The following is a 22,406-nucleotide window of genomic DNA, read 5'->3' as shown; positions in this document are numbered from 1 at the left end:
GAGGGAGTAAAGGATAGAGTAGAACTAGGAGTGGAGGAGGAATGGGAATGTTTCAAGGAGGGAGTCACAAGGTGTGCAAAGATGGTGTGTGGAACAAGGAGGACGGGGAGAAGTAGAAGGAAGGGTAGTGAATGGTGGGATGATTAAACAAAGAAGGTTGTAGAAGAGAAGAAGCAAGCTTTCACAGATTGGTTACAAAATAGGACGAGGGAATCATATGAGAGGTACAAAGAAAAGAGAAGTAAAGCATAAGAGTATGACAGAAATTTTTCAAAGTAATAAAAAGATGTTTTGGAAAGAAATTAAGAGAGGAAGAGGAGGCTAATCAAGTAGGAAAAAAAAGTAAAAGGTGCAGATAGAGAGATGATAATGGAAGAGAAGGCAGTAAGTGGAAGATGGGCAGAGTATTTTAGAGAGTTGCTAAATGTGAAGGAGAATAGGGAGGGAAAGATAGTTGCAGTGGGAAGTGCTAAGAAAATGACTGTGATGAGTGAGGAAAATGGAGGAGAAATAAGAAAAGATGAGGTGAAGGCAGTTAAGATGATGAGAGCAGGTAAGGCACCTGGTTTGGATGGATGTCATGCAGAATGTCTGAAAAAAAGGAGGTACAGTTATGGTGGACTTGCTGGTAAGGTTATTTAATGTTTAAGAGAGGGCAGAGTGCCAGAAGACTGGAGGAGAACCTGTATAGTTCCACTTTACAAGGGAAAGGGGACAAGTGTGAGTGTAGTAGTTTCACAGGGATCAGCTTAAGTGTAGTTGGGAAGGCTTATGGGTCTTGATTGATTGGATTAGGAGAGGAACAGAGGGAATTGGTGAGGAACAGTGTGGGTTTAGGACAGGGGTTGTGTAGATCAGATTTTTGTGGTAAGACATATGTGAGAGAGCTATAGGAAAAACTAAGGATGTTTTTTGGGCTTTTATGGATTGGGAAAAGGCTTACAACAGGGTAGACAGGAAGGCACTGTGGGAGGTATTGCAGATACATGGGATAGGAGGAAAGCTTTTAGGAGCTGTCAATAGTTTTTACAAGAGTAGTAGAGCATGTGTCAGGATTAGAAATGGAGGGAATGAGTGGTTTGAGGAAAAGGAGGGACTTCGTCGGGGATGTTTTATGTCGCCTTGGCTGTTCAATTTATACATGGATGGGGTGGTGCAAGAGGTAAATGCAAGGGTAGTGGGTCAGGGATTGGAGATGGTTAAAGAAAATAGAGAAAAGTGGGAGATAAGCCAGCTGTTGTTTGCTGACAACACTGCGCTTGTAGCAGGATCAGAGGAGGGATTGAGGAAGTTAGTGACAGTTTGGGAAGGTGTGCAAAAGAAGGAAGTTGAAGATAAATGTGGGTAAAAGTAAGGTGATGAGATGTACAAGGGGAGAAAGTGGCAGCAGACTGGAAGTGAGTATTAAGGGAGAGAGACTGGAGAAAGTGGATAGTTTTAGGTACTTGGGTGTGAATGCGGCAGGAAAGGGAGTGGTGGTGGATTTAGAATGTAGGTTGAGAGAAACGAGTAAATGCCTTGGGGGATTAAAAAGTGTAACAAGAAATAGACAATTGGGAATGGATACTAAGAGATTGTATGGAGTGACTGTGCCAACAGCACTGTACAGGGCAGAAACATGGACACATAAGAGAGGAAGAGAAGAGTTTAAATATGTTTGAGATGAGGTGTCTGAGAAGTATGATAGGGGTTACTAGGCTGGATAGAGTGAGAAATGAGGAGGTGAGGAGAACAGGGATGGAGAGGGAGTTGGAAGATAGGGTTGATGAAAGAGTATTGGGATGATTTGGACACATGGAAAGAATGAGTGAAAAAAGACTAGTAAAAGAGGTGTGGAAGGCAGAGGTGGAAGGAGTGAACATGAGAGGCCAACCTAGGATGAGATGGATGGATGGGGTAAAAGGGGCTTTGGGAGAGGAATGTCTGTTGAGGAAGGACGGGCCAGGACAGAAGATAGGGGTGAATGGAAAATGGTTGTATATGGATGATGCTGTGATGCATGATGGGGATTGGGTGGGGGATAGGGGGTGAGGGAGTATGTGACAGAAATAATTTGATGCATCCCAAAGGGATTTTCCCCCCCATCTTTTCTGCATGAGGGGACAGGGAGTTGGGGGGGGTGTCGCTGATTTAATGAAGCAGCCTTGCTGTGTCTTGTGACACTGCTTCTGATCCAGGGCAGTGGGTGAGATGCAAGGATGATCAGTCATCCAGGAGGTGCCAAGATAGAGGGAGGGAAGAGGGTGGAGGGGAGTGGAGTATGATAGGGATGGAATGGGTGGGAGTGGTTTTTATGCCTTTGTTTTTTGGCTCCCTCCCTTAAAAGGGGGGAAAAAGCCTTTGGTATATGTAGATGTGTTCTTGTAATTACTAAAAAGAGATGGCTCATTTACTGATGCATTACTCGCAATTCTCAGGCTTACATACCTAGCTACCAACAGCTCCTTACTGAAGGGCAACCATATTAAGAGGAGTGTGAAATGTCAACTTGTTCAAACACTATCCGCTATTGGGTGTGGCTTTCCACACTGTCTGCTCACAATCAGCCATGGCTATGTGCATGGCTTTCCTAGTTAACCAATCATGAAGTAGCAATAATTATATAAAGATAAACATAATAAAATATAATATAAAAATTAATAAAACAATAATAAAAAATAAAAAATAAAATAATAATAATAATAATAATAATAATTAGAAAAATAAATGGCCCACTGCAGAGACTGAATGCAGGGTTACATTTCCTCCAGAAGACAATGAGCATAAATAGACTGAAGATGAATAGTAGAGAGGTGGTTCTCTAAGTTCCATCTCACAATTACCCTTTCTTCGTCCCAGCTTACTAGGAACCTGTGGTTCATCAGAGGTTCAAGTCACCCTCAGATAGGTATAAAATGAAACACTTCAACCCGGTTATCACAATTTTATATACCTTCATTTTCACATGTTCATTATGGCGAAATTGAAAAATAGCCCTATTGTACAAATTAAACAAATCAATGGCCAATAGCTGGTTTTGATGAGACCGCCACAGTTCAACCAAACACTTTGTACACAAGATGAATGTGATGGAGGAAGCCAACTACTACTCACAGGTTAATAAAATCCTCCTGAAGGGGACAAGAGCAATGAGGAGGGACAGAATGAGAGCGAGTCTATACAGACCAACCCAATGAAGAAGAAATGCAAAGAAGAAATAACTGGAGAGATGAAATGCAAGGAAGAAGAAGGAGGAGGAGGAAGGATGTGGGATGAGAAAGAGGAGGAAAGGGAGGAGGATGAGGAAGGAAAACAAAGGAGGAGCACAAGACAGAATGGGGGAAGAGAAAGAGAGAAAAGGAAGATGAGAAATGGTGAGACAGAACGTGGTAAGGAGCAGGACAAGGAGGTAACCAACGAAAAGCACTCCCGTCATGAAACGAGGACGCCTTTCTCTAACAGTCAAGGTGAATAGCTTTTGCTTAGACAGTTGTGAGTATGGCTAGCAGCTTGGGTAGGTACAAGGGTAAGGCTAGCATAGATGAGTTAGGATAAGTCTTACTAAGGCAGGTTTTGATGAAGCTTACTTGGATAACATTAGGTAAAACTTGCTGGATTTAATGTAAAGGTTTTCAAAAGGCTCGACTCTTTAGATTTTCCAAAGTTAATTAAAATGAGAATGACAAGGTAAAATCAACAGATTAAAAAGAAACAAAAGAGAAAACACCTCCCCCTCACAATGCTAAGGACTTTGTTGTTTTCAGGATGGATTTCTGCACTTTTGGTTAGATATGGTCTAGAAACAGCCTTGAACGGCAAGCAACAAACAGCTGCGATGATTGTGAAAAGTAGGATCGGAAATGAACCCACCTAACACCATTGTTATCGTTCAGCGACCCAAGTCACTAACAAAAAAACCCTGCCAGTACATTCATTGTTAGTACCCCCTGACCATAGTTAAATGGGGCCCAACCAATCTTTTTGGGATAGGAGAGTCATAGGCTAACACATGTGGGGCGCATGGCCAGTTTGAAACATCAAACCGTCCCATGGCCGTCATATAATATATAGAAACTGTACAATTGCATCATCACTACAAAGAGGCAACTTCCATCTTGAAAGAGCCACTTCATAGTTGCCAAAAGAGAAACTGGTAGTCCATGTCCATATATATATATACAGTGGTTATATATATGGCTGGGAGCTGTGCAACTCCCGTCTGTGTTGACGGACTCCTTGTGCTGTCTGTCAGTTCATCCTACTATACAATAAATAACAAATCTGCTGTGGAAACGTAAAAAAGATGCCACACCCAGGAATGAATGGATCTTGGCAACACAAAGAACAAAGGACTGCATACAAATGGAATGAGATGAGAACACCAATGTACGAACTGCTCCATCAACTGCAACCTTCTCCCGGCAGCGCATGATGATGATGATGATGTGTTTAGATCTGACGTGCTTTCACCGACGTGGTCTCTCCAGGAAATAATCCTTTATCAAGCATCTCCTAAGCCTCGATAAAGTTGACACTTTATGCTACAGCTTGGAACTATCTGGTTCTGCCTTTATGGCCCTTGATCTTATCGCTAAAAACTTATCATTTCCCCCACACTCTTTCAAGCTGCGTCAGATCTAATACCTTGTGTAGATGACAGGCACTGTCACCAGGAACTGGACAGGATCTTCTTCCCTTTATGGATCACCAGTAAAGACCTAACCGCTCACATCAGACACAAAATGCTGGTCTAGTTTGTTTTTCTTGAATAATATATTCCATTAAACTCCATATGACTTAACCTTCAATCCTTCTGGATACTGACAAGGGGAGGCTCCTTTCATGAACCTCTGCATGTTCAAATAGGTAATGGATTCATAGATTCTTCCATGTAACCTGAAATTCAACTCTTGCAGAGAACCTCGCTTCCTCCTGATGTAGCGTATGGATTTAAAATCTCTTGCAAACAACCTTCGCACCCTCCAGGATTCCTTCCTTTAAGTATCCACCCTTTTCTGCTACCCTTATCTTTCTCCAGATGTGGATGAAAGATTTTATATATATTTTTTTTTTGTTTTTTTTTGTTTTGTTTTTCTAACACCTTAGTTTTCTTAGGATGGGATTAACCCTTTCAATCAGAAAACACATTTCTTTGACTTTGTTCTGACTGGCACCAGATCGTCTTCGTTGGATAAATGGGTGGCCCTCATAATGATGAAACCATTCAACCTACTGACATAGAATTCTTTTTTGGCTAACAGTATAAAAAATTTCATTTGACTGTGATACATCCTGCCCCCTCGTATTTTTTGCCTCCTTATTCTCAAATTGGGTGAAGTGAGGCGTTCACTGCAGTTCTTGCCTTCTGTACCAGCAAGTACACAGGACTACACTTATGACAGGTCATCTCACCGACACAGCTTTGTCTTACTCTGCTCAATCTGTCCAAGTCACCTGTGGCAAGCACAGACACGAACCATTTCTATGTCTGAACCACCTACAGCAAGGACCAATAAAAACAGTCTACATCTTTTAATGGCAAAGGCAAACCACCTCCATGTTCAAACCATCTATGGCAAACATTGATGCAAACCATCTGCAATTTTATCATTTGAGGCACACTTTGCAATTTTATTATAGTTAACACCCACCCCTAATCCTCAGCACCACCCTGTAGCTGAAATAGAAATCCCACCTAAAGGACAAATCTTAACGGAAGTGCCCAAGACTGTGGGTGTTGATGTCTAAGTATCTACTGATCCCTTTATGCTATTAACATAATCTAACTTTTCAACTAATGAAAAATTACCTATCTATTCAGCTGAAGGATATTCCCTGAAACAAAAGGGGTAACACCACACAAACACCATCTCTCCTAAGCAAACTGCACCATCAATAACATTTGTCAAAATGCAAACTGCAGATGTTATGCAAAACATTGCCATTTATGTCACTGGCACCTAAAACTCTCGTCACTAGTGTTTAAAGTCACTACAATATTCTAACAAGTCATATCAATGCTTTAACAACTTGCAATGATGTTATAACAACTTACAATGATGCTACAACAACTTGCAATGATGCTACACTAATTCAACGATGCTATACCAACTAACAATGATGCCATAACTCGTAATGACGCTATAGCATCTTGTAATGATGCTACAACACCTCACAATACAAGCAAAGACTTTAAACCTACCTAGGTCCTGATCAACAATGTTCAAGGCGATAAATGCTTCCACAATGGCGATACACTTTACAGATGTTGTTTTGTCCAATGCCAGACCAATTTTGTTCAGTTGAGGGGCAGTTCCCATCCTAACGGGTAAATGCTTCCACAATGGTGAGATCAAAATGCCATAAAGCCAAACTTCATTAACAACTGAATCTTTTTTATTCTTTAACAATTAAAAAAAATAATAATAATAATAAATAAGTGAACAAGTCTGTGATTGTGGAAAGCAAAGCACACAGAGATGGTTGCCAGCATCCTTTAAAATACTGCACAGCACAATACTGGGATTACTGAGCCTTTGAAGACAAATTACCACAACCAAAGCTTCTTGAGGTCAAAACAAGTTCATCTGGTGGTTGTGGCCAAACCTCATTCATCACTGGTTCTAGGACAATTCAAGTCCCTCAACTTTTGCCAGACATCTTGCAAGGCAGATTCCTTGCCAAGGACATACCTGAGCACTGTGCACATTTCCAAACAAATGACAAAGCAGTCGACTTGAGAGAAAATTATCCGAGATTTGGAAAGGTTGCCAAGGGTCCTCTTAGAGGTCTTTGCAATTCTCAAAGAGTTACGCTAACAAACTCAACAACTTACTTGGCTTCCCTCGACCCTCTATGAAAGAGCCGCACTATCCCCCTGCCCCCCAAAGTCCCCAAGGGCCACCCACACCTACCACTTGAGGGTCATCCTCCTGTTCTTGCATAAGTACTAACAAACTATACCCTCTGGTAGTAGATCAGTAGTAATAATAGTAATTATAATAGTAATATAAAACAAAAAGGGGCACAAAAACCAGACAAACAAGCTATCCAATGGGGCAGTGCAGTACCCTTCTATGTACAATATAATTTCATATAAAGCTTTGGCATTATTCGTTTGAAGGACAACTCGAGCCCCACCCATCAACACTTTCAGCTTTGTTGACCCGACATCTGGGGAACAGGACATGTACCAAAAGGTCTCTTCTTTATTTGATCTTCCACTATTCTTCTTCCTCTCCCTACATCCTTCCTGAGTAAGGATGGGCCTTACAGCATACATGGCCAACAGTGAGGAAAAACTTTCCAACAGACTTCCACCCTTTTGTTATGACAATCAGATCATATATTGAACATTATGTCAACCAATACCTCCAACCTTATGTCCTTCAGGGATTTTGTCCTGCCTAACACCTGTTGATTCTACTCAACTGGGCCGGTCCTCAAGCATGAAAACTTCTCCTTTCACTACACTATGTCTACCTTACTTGTAATACCTGTTGCAAAGGTGCCCTTGACAAAATGCCAAAGATTTTCTGACACCCCAGAGCAAAGGCACAGAGCTGAAAGGTGTCCTGGGTGGCTGCTACCCTGACCGAATGTGTCGCAGGTGCTGCTGGGTGTCAACAAAATAGGCTGCACTAGACTCGGGTTTCTGTGGGTGGCTACGTCAGGTTTTCAACGTCCTGTGGTAAGTTGTAGAAGGGTCAAGTTGTCCATACTTCAAATTTCTGATGAATCTCAGGAACTACAAGTGTCTTGTCAAGAAGAAGATGAAGAATAAGAGAAAGAAGAAGAAGAGCAGCTCCAAATGTGGTCATTCTAGATCACATGTAATGTTGATCAACTTCATAAGCACAGTGCACTGAAAATATTGGATGTCTTCATCCACCTTCTTAACAAGAAATTTCAATGATGTATATTTGAGCACCTCTTTTGCAATTCATACTGTAGCCTCCTAATCCATGACAGACAATCCTGTTTAAGAAGTTGTATGAACTAGTACTAGGTTCAACTACTTGGGTGAAGTATTGTATAACTTCAATTAATTCAAATCTCTGCTGTGAATTCCTGATATATTAAGAGTTCCTCTCCTGTATCAAATAATCAGTTAACTTGGGTAAGGTGCTATGTAACTTTGGAGCATATTTACTCGACTAGGTCTAATATTTCAATGTAATGCTGGTTAAGTTACAGCAAGAGGCAGCTTTTGGCAAGAACATTTGCTAAACTTCTGATGAGCCTTTGCTGAAATGGTAATATTTGTTTCTCAACTGGCCTTTATATATTGGATTCTTCATACACTTAGTCAAATCAGAAGGTACCCTTACCTTAACTGAGCTACTTCATGTCGATACACAAGAAATTTAATCTAAATATGCACATTATACATAATGTTTATCATAGCAATATTTACAAGAAATTTTGTTGGACAAATATTCTTGTGCATTCCACATGTACTGCTGACCAAATCAAAGTCTTTATGATAGTGCTAATTAAGTTCTTGTACCCTCAATGTGTCATATTCATCTGTCCGGCCCTACCATAATACCCACAATTATGTCTGTCAAGTCTTCCTGTGCCAGTGACCCAATCAGTCTGTCCTACAGTGATATGGTTAAGGTCTTGTGTATGCTCAGCACGTCATGTTCATCTGTCTCGTCCCACTGTATGTTCAATTCTTGTCAAGCCACCTCACACATCCAACAATCCTGTGCCAGGATGTATATTAAGAAATATCACAAGTTCACTAAGATGTTTGAGACTTTTATCTCAGCCAAAACACTTGTTTAAATGCTAGATTATTAAAATTTCATAGCTCTGAGTTAAAGACCCCTGGAATCATAGAGGGATCCTCGAGGCCTGTATGGAAGTAGCACGTATAAAAATTAGCAAATAAATAAGAAAATATAATACAGGACAAAACAAGACCCCAATATCATACAGCATCCTCTGCATCTTCTCCTCTCTACATCATCATCTCTGGTCATTAAGGATGGATGTCTCCACCTCAGCGTCAACAATAGCTGCCGTGCCTGTTGCAGACGGCCATGCCCACGGGTGAACATCTTCCAGTCAACAACAGCTGACAATGTGTAGCTGCTAAGTCTTGTAGCCGATCCTGCTGTCCTGCGGTTTTATACTTGCGCCTTGCTTGGTACACTGGACTCAAGCCTAAAGCTCTCCTGTGACTTGTGACGTTTGAGTGCATGTTTGTTCTATTGTCAAGTGTCCACACACCAGGCCTGCGGGCTTCTCTGACAGCATACATGTGTGGTGGTAGTGGCTAGTACCACATACACACACACACAATCACATAAGGGTGGTGGCTTCTTTACTTTTTCACTGCGAACTACCACAGCTATAAAGGTTCACACGACCAGACAGGTACTTGACGAGGCAAAGCAAGCAGATGCTTTCTAAATCATACAAACAGGAATGGATGACACTTTCAACAAACCCCTGGCACTGCCCAAGTTGGTCCAATCCATCTCATCACTCCCTGACGGACAACACCCATGCCACCATTCCCGGGATGGAGGACCAACCCAGTGTTGGTGGCGGTGGTGGTGGTGCCGGAAGGAGCCATTGTTCTACCCAACCATTTCCGCTGTATCTGCCACCCACCAGATCTGACCTTTACCCCCATAGAAATACCTGCCTTAGGAACCAGCACAACCAGACACAGTCGTCTTTGTTACCAGACTTAAGACTGCAGACCTTTGGTTGCTACTACCTCCCTGGGCTCTCTTCATTTCAAGGTCAACACTCAGAAGAATTGTTGGTTTCTGCCGACACAGTGGTCGATGGCTTCTTGCTTCGCGTCAGTCGATCTAATTCTGCTGCAGCGTCTGATCTCATGGCTGCTTTATCTGGAACTAAAAGCGACAACAGCGTCAGTCCAACAGTTACACATCGTTTCGAGTAGGGGAGATATTGGCATTGACATTAACCTATTGTGATATATTGCAAAAGTTATATACATTCCATGACAACACAAATATCAAGAGTAAATACTCATTTAATCTCTATGACACTGGTATTGATATTATTCACAAATACGCAACTATGGAAAAATGAATAAATAAATAAACAATTTCCAGTCAAACCCACTTTCACGATCATTACCCCCCAGAAACAAGGCCCACATACTGGATACCAAGAGTTCTCTAGATCCTAGTAATTGAAATGATCAACATTTCTTGTGCCAATTTCCAAGCTAAACTGTCCTTGTCTATGCTGTGACAATCACCTCTACAAACCTAAACTAACCTCATCAATAATAAAGTTTACGACACATTTGCTAGTCCAGTAACAGAAACTTTTTCCCACTGAGCAATGTGAACCATTATTTCACAAAATGGAAACACAAACTGGCTCTCCATACAGAGCCCAACACTTTGTATTAACCTCCTTTCAATCAAATGATACCATTTGCATTTTCATTCTCATTGATAAATTTGATTTAACATCACAAACTCCCCCTATCAAGGGATGGTGCCCCTTACAGAGGATTTTGCAGCATGGAATTTAATGAACCATGCCCTTGGTCCAACTTATTGGTGGCAGGGTTCAAACTGCCATCACCTTGACCTCCGCAAGTAGCAAGGCTCTTACCACTGAGGGGCAAGGATCTGACAAGATGGGATCTCGATAAACTATAACCACATTTTGACCAGAGTCTGCCCCTCAGCTATATTACAAGTTACAGAGATGAGCCACAAAATACTCCATAGTGCACATTACCCGACTGTACAGGGTAATTCCTTTTGAAAGACAATGTACTTTACAGATTAATTTCATTATCTTTTGTATCACATTTCCACCATGTGCCTAACTGTACCTGGGAAACTCGAGAGGTTAATGCCTCTATAGTTCTTACATTTGAGCTTGCAACATATTTTTTTTTCTTTCCTTTCTTTCTATTTTAGGATCACATGTTGATTGTGGAAGTGAATTACAAAGTAAAGGAAGCAAGTCAATATTTATTATTTTTTCCTCTTGTGTGGGTTGCTATTTTGTGTTTGCAATACTGTGCTATTATTGTTAGCTTGTTTGCATGGCTGGGCTCTGATATGCTCTATGTTTTGGGTGGGGAGTCATGTAGGATAGGTGTTGGTGATAGCACTGCTCCTTGAGGTACTCCACTGTAGTCGTCTTATTTTGTCTTAGGACTAAGTCAAAACCCTTATCAATATTCATCACCACCATTTCTGATCTTACTTGTGGCACTTTCCTGTTGAAGCCCTCCAGCACCTCTTGGGTTCACCATGGTCTTGGATCACGTGTTGGACTCGTGATCAACAGTTGTTAATCTCCCAGATGAGAGCTTCGAGCTCATATGACCAATCTATGGGTAATACCTTACACATACACACACCCCCAACTCCCCACCCACGAGAGTTGGAGTAACAACCCACAGTGCAGCAATACTGAAATTATTTCAGCCCTGGGTGAGATTCGAACCCAGACCGCCATAATGGAAGGCAAAAACTCTAACCACTGTGCCACGAAGTTGTGTTTTGAGTGCAGTGAGGAGTGTGCTGGTGGAGTGGCCTTGAATCCACGTGGTCTTGTCAAGGCAATTTTTGAGTCGATTCTTTGCAGGATCAATCTATCCATCAGTTTAATGTGGTTGAGAGGACTGAGATAGTTGAGTATGGTATTGTTGATTATTATCATTTTTTCCCCATACATATACCAAAAGGTCCTTTCCCTTTATATGGGGAGTGGCCAAGTCAAAGCATGCCCAACCACCTTTTAGGATAAAGATTGTGTGTGTTCTTTTCCAAGTTACTTGGATTCCACTGTGTGACAAGGCACAGTTGAAGACATGTTGAAGATTTTATTACTTCTGGTTGAAGATTTTATTACTTCTGGTGTTCCAGGTGGTAGTTTGATATTTTGTCTGGGCTCTGTGTATGAGAGGTTTTTGGCGTCTGTGTGTAAGGTTTTCAGTTTCTTCATGGCTTTATCTGAGATTCTGTGTCCATGCTGAAAAATTGGAGCAGCTTTTGCATCTAGTTTTATGGGTCTGAAGTATATTGGGGCAAAAGGCTTGTTAATGATAGTGCATCGTTGTTCTGGTGATATTTTTGTCTGTTACCCCAAATGCTTCATGAATGGGTGGTGGAAATGTGCTCTCAAGTGGTGACACCATAATATCATAAACTTATTTCAACAAAGATATTTACACACCTAAATGCTTTCTCAATTCAAGGTTGTCTAAACTACATAAACATAACCAAACTAGAATAATTACACTTGGAAAGGTGTAGGACAAAGACCTAGCTGATGATACTATCTAACAATCTGTATACCAAAAGGTTTCTTCCTTATAAGGAGGTACCAAGCCAAGGCATGCATTCACCGATTCTTCTACAGGCTCCTGAGAGGGGCACTCATTGAAAAGTAAATCAGAATGGTGGACAAACAGCTCACAGATTTTAAATCTATTCCAACAACATCTCCACTAAAGTTTTGTTAGCAGGGAAGTGTACCATCGTCTATAGATTTTTTCTCTCTCTCTCTCTTTTTTTTTTTTTTTACCAAAATCTGCAACAGCCTCCCCATCATGATCCAGTTGAACCCGACTGATGAAAACCAAGAATAAGCCAGGACCTCTCTACAGCCAGGATACACTGTCTACATATGGAATCCATGTTGACCTACTACTACAAGGTGACTCTTCCATACAAAAACATCCCATGACCTAACAAAAATACGTTTTAATACAATACAATTTATCAAAATCCCACAGCAAATACCAAACAATCTAGTTCCAGTGTCAAGCACACTCAAGAACATAAGAACACAAGAATGAAGGAGACTGCAAGAGACCATAAGGCCTTCATTAGGCAGTTCCACCTATCATTCCCATCCATAAAGTTATCTAACCTTCTCTGAAAAAGCACCTCAATCTGAACAGCTTATGATAACATTTACTTAACACATTCAAATTCTACTTCAACAAAAAATAACCTCAATGAAAAATCTACACATCTTGTACCTTTTTAAAAAATGTCAACCAATGCTCACTTGGTATCACTCTTCTCTACCATTTTTATCAGTTTTCAGTAATACATCCACAAGACTACACAAAGAACAACCATAGCTTAAAACCTTTTAACATATGAATAGCTCTGTGGGAGGGTGATTTGACTGCCATGGGAGTTGGATTAATCTCCCTCAACTGTGGTAACTCAGAGGGAGACGAATCCAACTCCCACCAGGTGGTGTGGGAAGACCAAGTCAGCTGGTTGAGCACGAAATCAGGGTCTGCGGCACATGGTGCTTGGATCACTCTCCCACAGAACTACTCGTATAAATACATCGAACATCTTCATTTCCCTCGACCTCACGAGTAAAAGGAGTACCTCATGCCTGAACTATCTCAAAATATATAAACCTACAGGCCTTTAATTCCCTCAACAATCTTAAATTCCACCCCCATTTAATTGTAAAGTTTTTATTCAGGTAAGAACCGGTCCTACCACTAAAGTGGTTAAATAATCCTTCAATGAACTCCTTTAACATGTCAGAATAACCTGAAATACTTGGCCAGATGATTCTATTCAGTTAGTGTCAGAAGCATATTCAAGTGGCTAAAGTGCAAGTATTCTAGAATCTTCTATGTGTTACATCAAAAAATTAAAATATATCACACACAAGTGTAGAGTACTACTAACTCTCTCACACCTGTTCCCATCTCCAATCTAAGCTCCTTGTCTAACTTCTAGTCTATCATCACAGACCTATCACGTCACAAAACATATACTCGAACAAGTACACAATTATTAATCAAAGTAAAGTTCATTACCCTCTTGAATCCGCTTTCTCCTCTATTCATGATAATCTGCAACAATTAACCCAATTAACTTTGCTTTTCTCCTTAAACCACACACAGTCACTAACACAAGGGCCTACATGAAAATCCCTTAACCCTTTCAACACAGCGACAAACCTTACAGGTCATAGTCGTGACCAATGCCTAATAATTTCATTCTAGTACTGGATATATTCCAGGAAAAATAAAAGGCTCTTTATTTACAAAGCCTCAATTTTGTCCATAGTTCATCCTTGCACTGAAAAAATTTTTTGGTACTTGGTAGAACAGAGCCTGAGATAGCTGTCACTTTGCCAAAAGGGGGGTGTAAAAAGAGGGCCACAAAGAACAAAAATCACATCTAACAAAACTAAATATACATTCTTTAACACCATCAATACACCAAATACATCATAGACTAAATCTATAGCAGAAAGAAACCCGGTGTCATAGTTTAAAAACACAATAGTTTAAGTCAATGTTAATCAATTATCTTAAGATATTAAATTTTCTGATGGGGACCACATCAATAGATACAAACATTATAAGCACAAAATTAATAAAATTTCAAGTTTTAATCATGTATTCATTTGATAGCTATTTTGGACATATATCTGTAATCATCCAACTGCAATTATGTATGTGAGCAAGTCTGTGTGCGTGTGTTTGTGTGTGTATTTACCTAGTTGTATTATATGGGAAGGGGAGCTATACTCGTGGTGGCCTGTCTTTGTATTTTGCAACATCTAGTTTGTCCTTAAATTCTTGTATGGTGTTTGCACACACTATTGTTTTGTCCAATTTGTTCCAGACATCTACCACCCTATGGAACTTTTTTTCCCCCAGATCTCTTCTATAACTGTCCTTTTCTAGTTTCTTTTCATGTCCCCTTGTTTTTCTTCTATCCCACTTTAATAAGTCTTCTCTGTCAAGGACTTTCATGCCTTTCAATGGCCAAAGATCACCTCTTTCTCTTCTTTGTTCCAGGGTTGGTAGTTCCTGTTTAGACAATCTTTGCTCATATGTAAATTCTGAAAGTGTTGGGGCCATCTTTATCATTGCTTTTTGGGTTCTTTCTATTTTCCTTGTATTCTTTTTTGTACTGGGTGTCCATAGTGTCACAGTGTACTCCAATCTTGGTCTTATCAGTGTGACTAATATTTTTTACCATCATTTCATCCAAGTAATTAAATGCCACCGTTATTGATTATAAATTGTAGGTTTCTCCAACTATTTTGTTTACCGGCTTGTCTGGGGACATGTGTTTGGTGATGATTACTCCTAGATTCTTTTCAAAACCAACTTTCTTTACTTCCTTTGCACCGATTTTATATTGTCCGGATACTTTTTTTTTTTTCTATATTTTTTCCAAATTCTATTATACATACATTTCTTAATGCTGAAGTTCACTTCCCACATCTGACTCCATTTCCAGGCCTTGTCCAGGTCTTTTGTAGCAATTCACAACCTTTTCCCGTACTTTCTTTAGTAGTATTGCATAGTCTGCAAAGAAGTTCATTTAACATTCTATACCTTCATCCACATCATTTACATGTATACCAAACATTATCGGAGCCACTACTGATCCCTGTGGGACTCCACTTATCATTTCTTCCCGTGCAGTTTTTATCTCTGAACACCACTCTCATTTTTCTCCCTTGCAAGAAATCTTCCATCCATTTCAATAGTTTTCCGTGTATACCTCCTCTTGTTTCGATTTTTCTTCATAGTTTTTTGTGTGGTACTTTATCAAACACCTTTTGTAAGTCCAGGAAAGTACAGTCTGCCCATCTTTCCCTTTCTTGCATTATATCTATTAACCTTGAATAGAAACAGATCAAATTTGTGGCAATCTTCCCTGTCTAAAACCAAACTGTCTCGGATTTAGTATATTGTTCTCCAGATGTTTAGTCTATCTACTTTTGAGGACTTTCTCACAAGTCTTAGCTATTGCACTTGTAAGGGAGACCAGTCTATAGTTTGGTGGGTCTTCCTTGTTTCCCCCTTTATACATTGGCACAATATTGGCATTTTTCCAGTCTTCCAGTACCTTTTCTTCTTTGAGTGAGCAATCTGTTATCTTATATATTTTGTCTGTTAGTTCATCTATACATTCTTTTAGCATCCAGTTTGCAATTCTGTCTGGGCTGGGTGATTTTCTGATATCAATGTTCATTATTTGCCTTATTTCTTTCTGTTTCACAATTATTTCTCTCATTAGGGGAGGGATCCTTCTCCCCTTTCTCCATCCTAAATGTACATTTTCTTTTGTGAATACAGATTTGAAATGTTTGTTCATAATTTCAGCCATTTCTACATCCTCTGTATATTCTATGTTCCCTTGACATAGTTTTACTATTTCCTGTTTATTTTTTAGTTTACCATTTACATATCTATAGAATAATTTAGGTTGATCTTTACATTTGTCTATTGTCTTTTTCATAGTTTCTTTTTTCTTCCCTGTGTGTCTGTGTGTTTTTATCTAATTGCCTAATTGTACATACATACATATACCAAAGGCTTCCCCTTTACAAGGGAGGTTACCTAACTGTAGTCCACTGGAAAGGAGCTATGCTTGCGAGATCCTGTATTTCATTCTTCAATTATCATACCTCCTTTTAATTTCATATACATTTCCAGTTTGGACTAAATTATCTTCTGGGCTATTCAAAAAGTTTATGCATCTACAAGGATAAGAGGTCCTTTCCAACTAGTTCACATAACCTCGTGATAACCTCCTATCCCAAGTCAAGAGATACTTGTCAAACTGGTCCACCACCTCAGCAATCTGAACACTGCGATCAAGTCCCTGCTTTTCTCTTTGATCCTTCAATGATGGCAAGCTCTAGTGCTTCTAGTACAACTTATTTATGTAGTATGGAATCATTTTTGTGATTCCTCAAATCCTGTACTTCTCTCTGATTCTGCTGCCCAAACAGTCCAAGTGTTTTGGCAGTAGCTAAACACCTCCTGGTGTAGGCTTTTCACACCAATTCTTTTGTACTCCCTCAATCCAGATTTTACCTTACTCTATACATGGGTCATACCACTGCTGCATATTCCAATCTAGAGCAGATTAGGGTCTCTGATATTTTTTAATCATCTCTATCCATTTAATGAAAAACCACCTGAGCCAGAGAGAAAGTGATAAATGCTGCTATTAGAAGAAAAGTTGGAAGGATAATATGGAAAAAACAAGGAGTAAAATGACAGTGGATAGGCTGAACAGAAAGCTTTAGACATGGACAGAATGATGGTGACTGCCATGTAAAGGCTCTCCATATGCCATGAGGAGCAAGAGTGATGTAAAGATGGACTGCAAACTACATGGAAAAAGGAGGTAGCAAGATAGAAAGGATTTTCTCAAAGTTTAGTAACAAAATGATGGCAAAGGCAATGGTGGCTGGTGACAGCGGTAGTGGTGGCTGCAGCAGTGGTGGTAGTGGTGGTTATGGTGGTGGTACTGGTGGTAGTGGTTGATGGCAGTATTGGTAATTAAAGGGGTGGTAGTGGTGGTGGAGATGGGGATGGCGTCAACAGAAGATGGCCCATTTCATCGGGGGGGCATAAATCTTGCACATATATTACAAAAGTATGTTCCCACATCTTTGGTAAAAGGAAAACAAGTTTTGACTTTGTGTCCAAGGCCCTACCGATCAACATTAGAGTGCTAAATTTAGAGTGGATCCAATACAATAAAATATTCCACAAACCCTTCTTCTGCAGTCATATCCATGAAAAAAAATTAAATATATCTCCTCTAATGGAATGTTCCTTCAACCAGACAGCTACATAGAAAATCCAATGTACAGTATTCAGCCTATCTTAATTTTCTAAAAGAAAAGATTTACGTATTTTGTTCTGGTTATTGATAGATGATTTAATTCAGGATCTTGAGCTGAAACAGTCGATCTTCACCTCTTCAAAATTTCATTAGTTTCAGGAATTGCTGCAGAGGATTTAACCAGACCTTTAGGAAACCTTCTGGTATCCTTCATCCCTGAGTCTTATTCACTCCATTGCTAAATAAATCATCTTAAGTGAACAAGAATAATGTCTATGAAATTACCATGTCTATGATATGATGACATAGTCTGCAGATTTCATTCTGGCTTCTACCAGGCTAACCTCTACAAAAAGCACCAGAACCAAAGGGTTAACTTATCTCGACTAATCCGATCTGTAACACGTGGCACTTCTCCTTTTATTCTGGCTGCCATTAGACTATTTCATTCACATCCAAGATGTCCCTCCTCCCACCCTTCCTAGTAATGAAGGAGTTACAGAATACTGTATTGACTGTCAGGACAATTTAATTCCTTCACTTCTATCTATCTGTATACCACGGGCTTTTTCCCTCTTATAAGTGAGGTAGCCTAGCAGCGTTGCCACTGTGATCTATGCCAGTTCCCGCAAATGAATGGTATTTTTTCCACAAAATTCCCACAAGGAAATCTGGATTTCCACATTCTTTCGCACACAAAGAAGGAATTATTATACACACAAATAAGTTCATTGCAACATATAATTTGCTCACAAAACATCCCATGTGAGCAAATTTTCCCCACAAATTTTTGGAAAATTCCCACAAAATGGCATCGGTGTAGCCTAGTCAAAGACACACACCCACTCCTGAACCTATTCTTCTCCCACCACCTATTGCTTCCACTTTCATCTTAGCTCCTCTTGGATGAAGGGCCATCCAGGTCTCCTGCCCACAGTCCAGGTCAGAAGTGATGCAGCAAGACACTGCCTTCACATACAAATAATTGAAAGATTTTATTCAGGCTAATGCCAGGCAGTTTTATTCAATTTGGAGGACATGATTGCAGTGAAGGGGTTACGGAGCAAACTCATAATTCACTACTGTGCACTACACTGTAGTTAAAAACTGATGGTGTGCAATTCTAACAGGCCCGGGGGAAAAAAAAAAACATTTCATGTAATTCATGTTTCAATTAAACACCACAATCACCAGAACATTCAATTCCAGTTATAAATGACAAGGATCTTTTAGCTCACCTGATAGCAGGGCAGCATTAATAAAATCCATCATAATGAAAAAATACAATGGAATTAAATGTCACTGCTTATATGTAAACAGCCTACCACACATACTAGATAGAAAAAAAAAAGTGTCAAAGAATATATGTAAACCATTACCTACTTCATCCAAGCTCAAAATTCCGATACATTGCACAGTATGCTTAGGTGCATGCCAATGGATCCTAATGTGTATCTATTATTGTGCAGTTTGGCGCTGAATTCAACAACTATACTTTCCCCCTCCAAAAATAAAACAAAATAAAATAAAGTACAATAAATAAATAAATAAAATATATATATATATATATATATAAATGATAAACTCCTCCATTCACTCCCCTATGTGACAGTCAATCAACTGTTAACTCAAATTTTGCCGACTGAAACCCAACCGCCTCACTGCAGCCGGCAACAGTTTTTGGATTCTTTTATAGATTTCCAAATGAGGAACCCCTGGACTGATATCGGACTGTTTCTATGTCATCAGATAAAAATTGCAGAAGGGGAGCATTCATTGACTGTCTGCTCTTTGCGTGTTTAAAAGTGGAGGAAATACAGATGAAGTTGATATAAAGATCTTGGGTCTAGTCCAGAGAGGGAGTGTCAGTCCCTCTGGGCTGCACCTCAAAACGGAAGTGAGGAAGTTGAAGGGATTTGAAGATAGGAAGCCGTTGGATGGCTCTTTTCAGTCTTTCTCACAGAGCCATCTCATCAATCCATCATCAATCCCTTTTGTAACAAATAATTTATCTTTATTCAATTTAACATGACAAACTTCCCCTTTCAGGTTGGACTAGGACAGTGTCTCCTTACTAGAATAGAAAAAAAATAATAATAATAATAATAATAAACAAATAAATAAATAAAATAATAATAGGAAAAAATCTATAGTACTCTAAATGGTCAGATGAAATAAGAACATAAGAACATAAGAATGAAGGAGACTGCAAGAGACCATAAGGCCTACACTAGGCAGTTCCATGTCCATTACCACCTGTCATCCCTATCCATAAATTTGTCTAACCGTTCTTAAAACAACTGATAGTTTCAGTGCTCACTACATGGTTACTAAGTCTATTCCATTCGTTGACCACCCTATTATTAAACCAATTCTTGCCTATTTCCTTCTTAAATCTAAATTTGTTCAATTTAAATCCATTGCTGTGAGTCACATCTTTTTAATACAGTCCTTCACAACTTTATTCTGGCTAATATATCTTGTTTTCAATAAGCTGAAAGAAGGCCTCAGGAGCATATGGAATCAAATGTTCAACACATTCTGAATATTACAGTCCTGAGTATCCCCTCCCCTTCCATCACCAAACTTTTTTCAATAATATAATTTGTAAATGGTTACCAAGAATCAACAAATAAAAAAATAACATAAAACCAACATCTTCAAGATTTCAAAGCAGGTTTCTAAGCCTATATTTCTTTTGCTATGAAGACCTACATTCGTATATGCTCACTACTTTTTACATAAACATTTGCTATCCATTATATCCATACAAAAGCAGATTGGTAACTCAAAAGCACTAGGTTACACAGACAATTAAAAGCTTATGTCAACTAAAAAAATATATACAAATAAATAAAAATAAATCAATTAATTAAAAGAAAATAGAAATAAAAAAATTGAAGTTAATATTTTACAAGTAATGAATGAGGACCGATATAAAATATTTTCATCAAATATTTTCATTCTGCAAAACATTTCCCAATTTGAAAACAAGTTGAAGGTAAACATAACCCTCCACATGCATATAAGCAACAATATGCAAAAATTTCTATGTTCATGTGTTGGGGGGAGGGAGATAATAAATCTATAATGTGCTTATGGTGGTCATACCTGTATGTGGGAAATGCTGGCCCCTTCCATACTTGGTGGTCTTAATCATTTTATTATGGCTGCCACTAGGCTATCTTATTTGTCTCCATGACATCCTCTAAGTAGCGAAGGATATACAGCTTATATTGACTAATCTATTCCATAATGGGCAACAATTTTCTTTTCATTCTGCAAGCATCCTTTGTCTGTTCTACATACATATACAAAAGGCTTTTCCCCCCCCTTATAAGGGAGGTAGCTAAAAAAACAAAGGCATAAAAACCATTCCCACTCATTCTATCCCTATCACACTACCCAGACATAATCCAACTACATGTGGGCAGAGTATACTAGATTCCATCCTATCTCTTCATGGGTTACAGTACTTATATTTACAGTTTGTTAGTATATCTATGTATTTGAGAAAGCTACATGCAAAAATATTGTCCCACAAATAAAATATGTTCTTATGATTCCTTTAACCTTTTTGTTGACATTTGCCACCTTTGTGGCAGCCCATAAGTACTGAAGGGGCTGCAAGTGCCATTTCTGTATGTGATCTAATAAGACCACATACTGCGATGGAGTATGGTGTGACTAATACAGCATGGGAATGAATGAGTGAGTGAGTGAGTGAGTGAATAAGTGGGTGGTGAAGAAGTTAGTGACAAGTAAGTGAATAAATGTGTATGCATGTGTGTGTCAGAGCATGAATCAAAATCAAAAATGCACAGAACACAATCATCAATATGAAATGTATAAACAAACATGAACACAAGCATGTCAAAGCTCTATCCATATTGGGAGAAAACCCCTCTTACCTCCAGTCTTAATAGTTCCTGGTGGTGGTGTGCTTCCTGTTTTCTTGCTGAGAAGAGAATTGAAGAAATTGGCCAAAACACCCTCATTGGCTCCGGCTGTCCCCGGCTTGGCCGTCTCAATCTAAGGGCAGGAGTAACTTAATGAACATCTTGTCGGTTTGGTACACAAACTCAATGTATGGGAAGGAGGGGAGACAAGTTCCTTATGTACACAATAGTTTCGGTGTGGTCACCCAAGTAAATTAACTTAAGTAATGAACACAACATTGAAAATAATTTTGAAAGAAAAATAAAAAGTTAAACTTAAGACCAATTGCCCATACACATGACTGATGACACCTGTTTACACATTTTATATATTTTTTCTTCTTCCTTCTTCCTCCCAGAAATTCTAAGGTACCATACCTCATCATACCATGTCTTTGACCTGATCAGTGTGGCTTGGGATGAGGATTAGCTTTTATCCATGAGGTCCCAATATGAGAGGGGCAATGTGTTATAAATAGGTTCTGAATGGGTGTGGAGTGGATGTATGCTTAGACATGGTCATCCCTTTAATAAAGGAGGAAAAGGCCTTTCTGTATGTGTTTTCCTACACCCATATAACAATTCAAACTTTTACTCAGTAGCCATGAGAACCTCATTATTTTCTAAGTTTTTTATAAACTTTATTCTGAATTACTAATATCAATAGCAACAAACTTTTTCTATCATAAGCCCAATAAGTCCCAAGAAATAGGTATATACAAGTTTTGTATATAAATTTTTATCGTTTCTTTAATCTTTTATTCTTCATCAAATACTAGTTTATATTATTCCCCAAGTTTTTACCAAATATTACCCTCAATAAAATATTTCCTCTTTACTATGCCTTTTTCACATTTACAAATGCCACACCAGTTTTCTC

General features: G+C 39.2%; 1 protein-coding gene across 6 annotated transcripts in view; it reads right to left on the bottom strand.

The window, feature by feature from the left end:
- Positions 1–2,908: 2,908 nt before the first annotated feature.
- Positions 2,909–22,406, bottom strand: part of Dlic (dynein light intermediate chain) — a 49,456-nt gene continuing 29,958 nt past the window's right edge. For 4 of the 6 annotated variants that reach the window (XM_076185967.1, XM_076185972.1, XM_076185978.1 and 1 more), the window contains 2 exons: positions 21,500–21,620; positions 2,909–9,857 (listed from right to left, as the gene is read on the bottom strand). In XM_076185967.1, coding sequence (XP_076042082.1) covers positions 9,742–9,857; positions 21,500–21,620 — 237 coding nt within the window. In that variant the 3' untranslated portion in view covers positions 2,909–9,741. Of the gene's footprint in view, positions 9,858–13,798; positions 13,835–21,499; positions 21,621–22,406 lie in introns of all 6 variants that reach the window. The other 2 variants (XM_076185984.1, XM_076185989.1) reach the window with 1 other exon arrangement.

Source organism: Oratosquilla oratoria, chromosome 1 (assembly GCF_046742065.1).
Source record: "Oratosquilla oratoria isolate Oo_2021 chromosome 1, ASM4674206v1, whole genome shotgun sequence".
In the NCBI taxonomy this organism is placed as follows: Eukaryota; Metazoa; Arthropoda; class Malacostraca; order Stomatopoda; family Squillidae; genus Oratosquilla; species Oratosquilla oratoria.
This window is presented reverse-complemented; position numbering and strand designations above follow the sequence as displayed.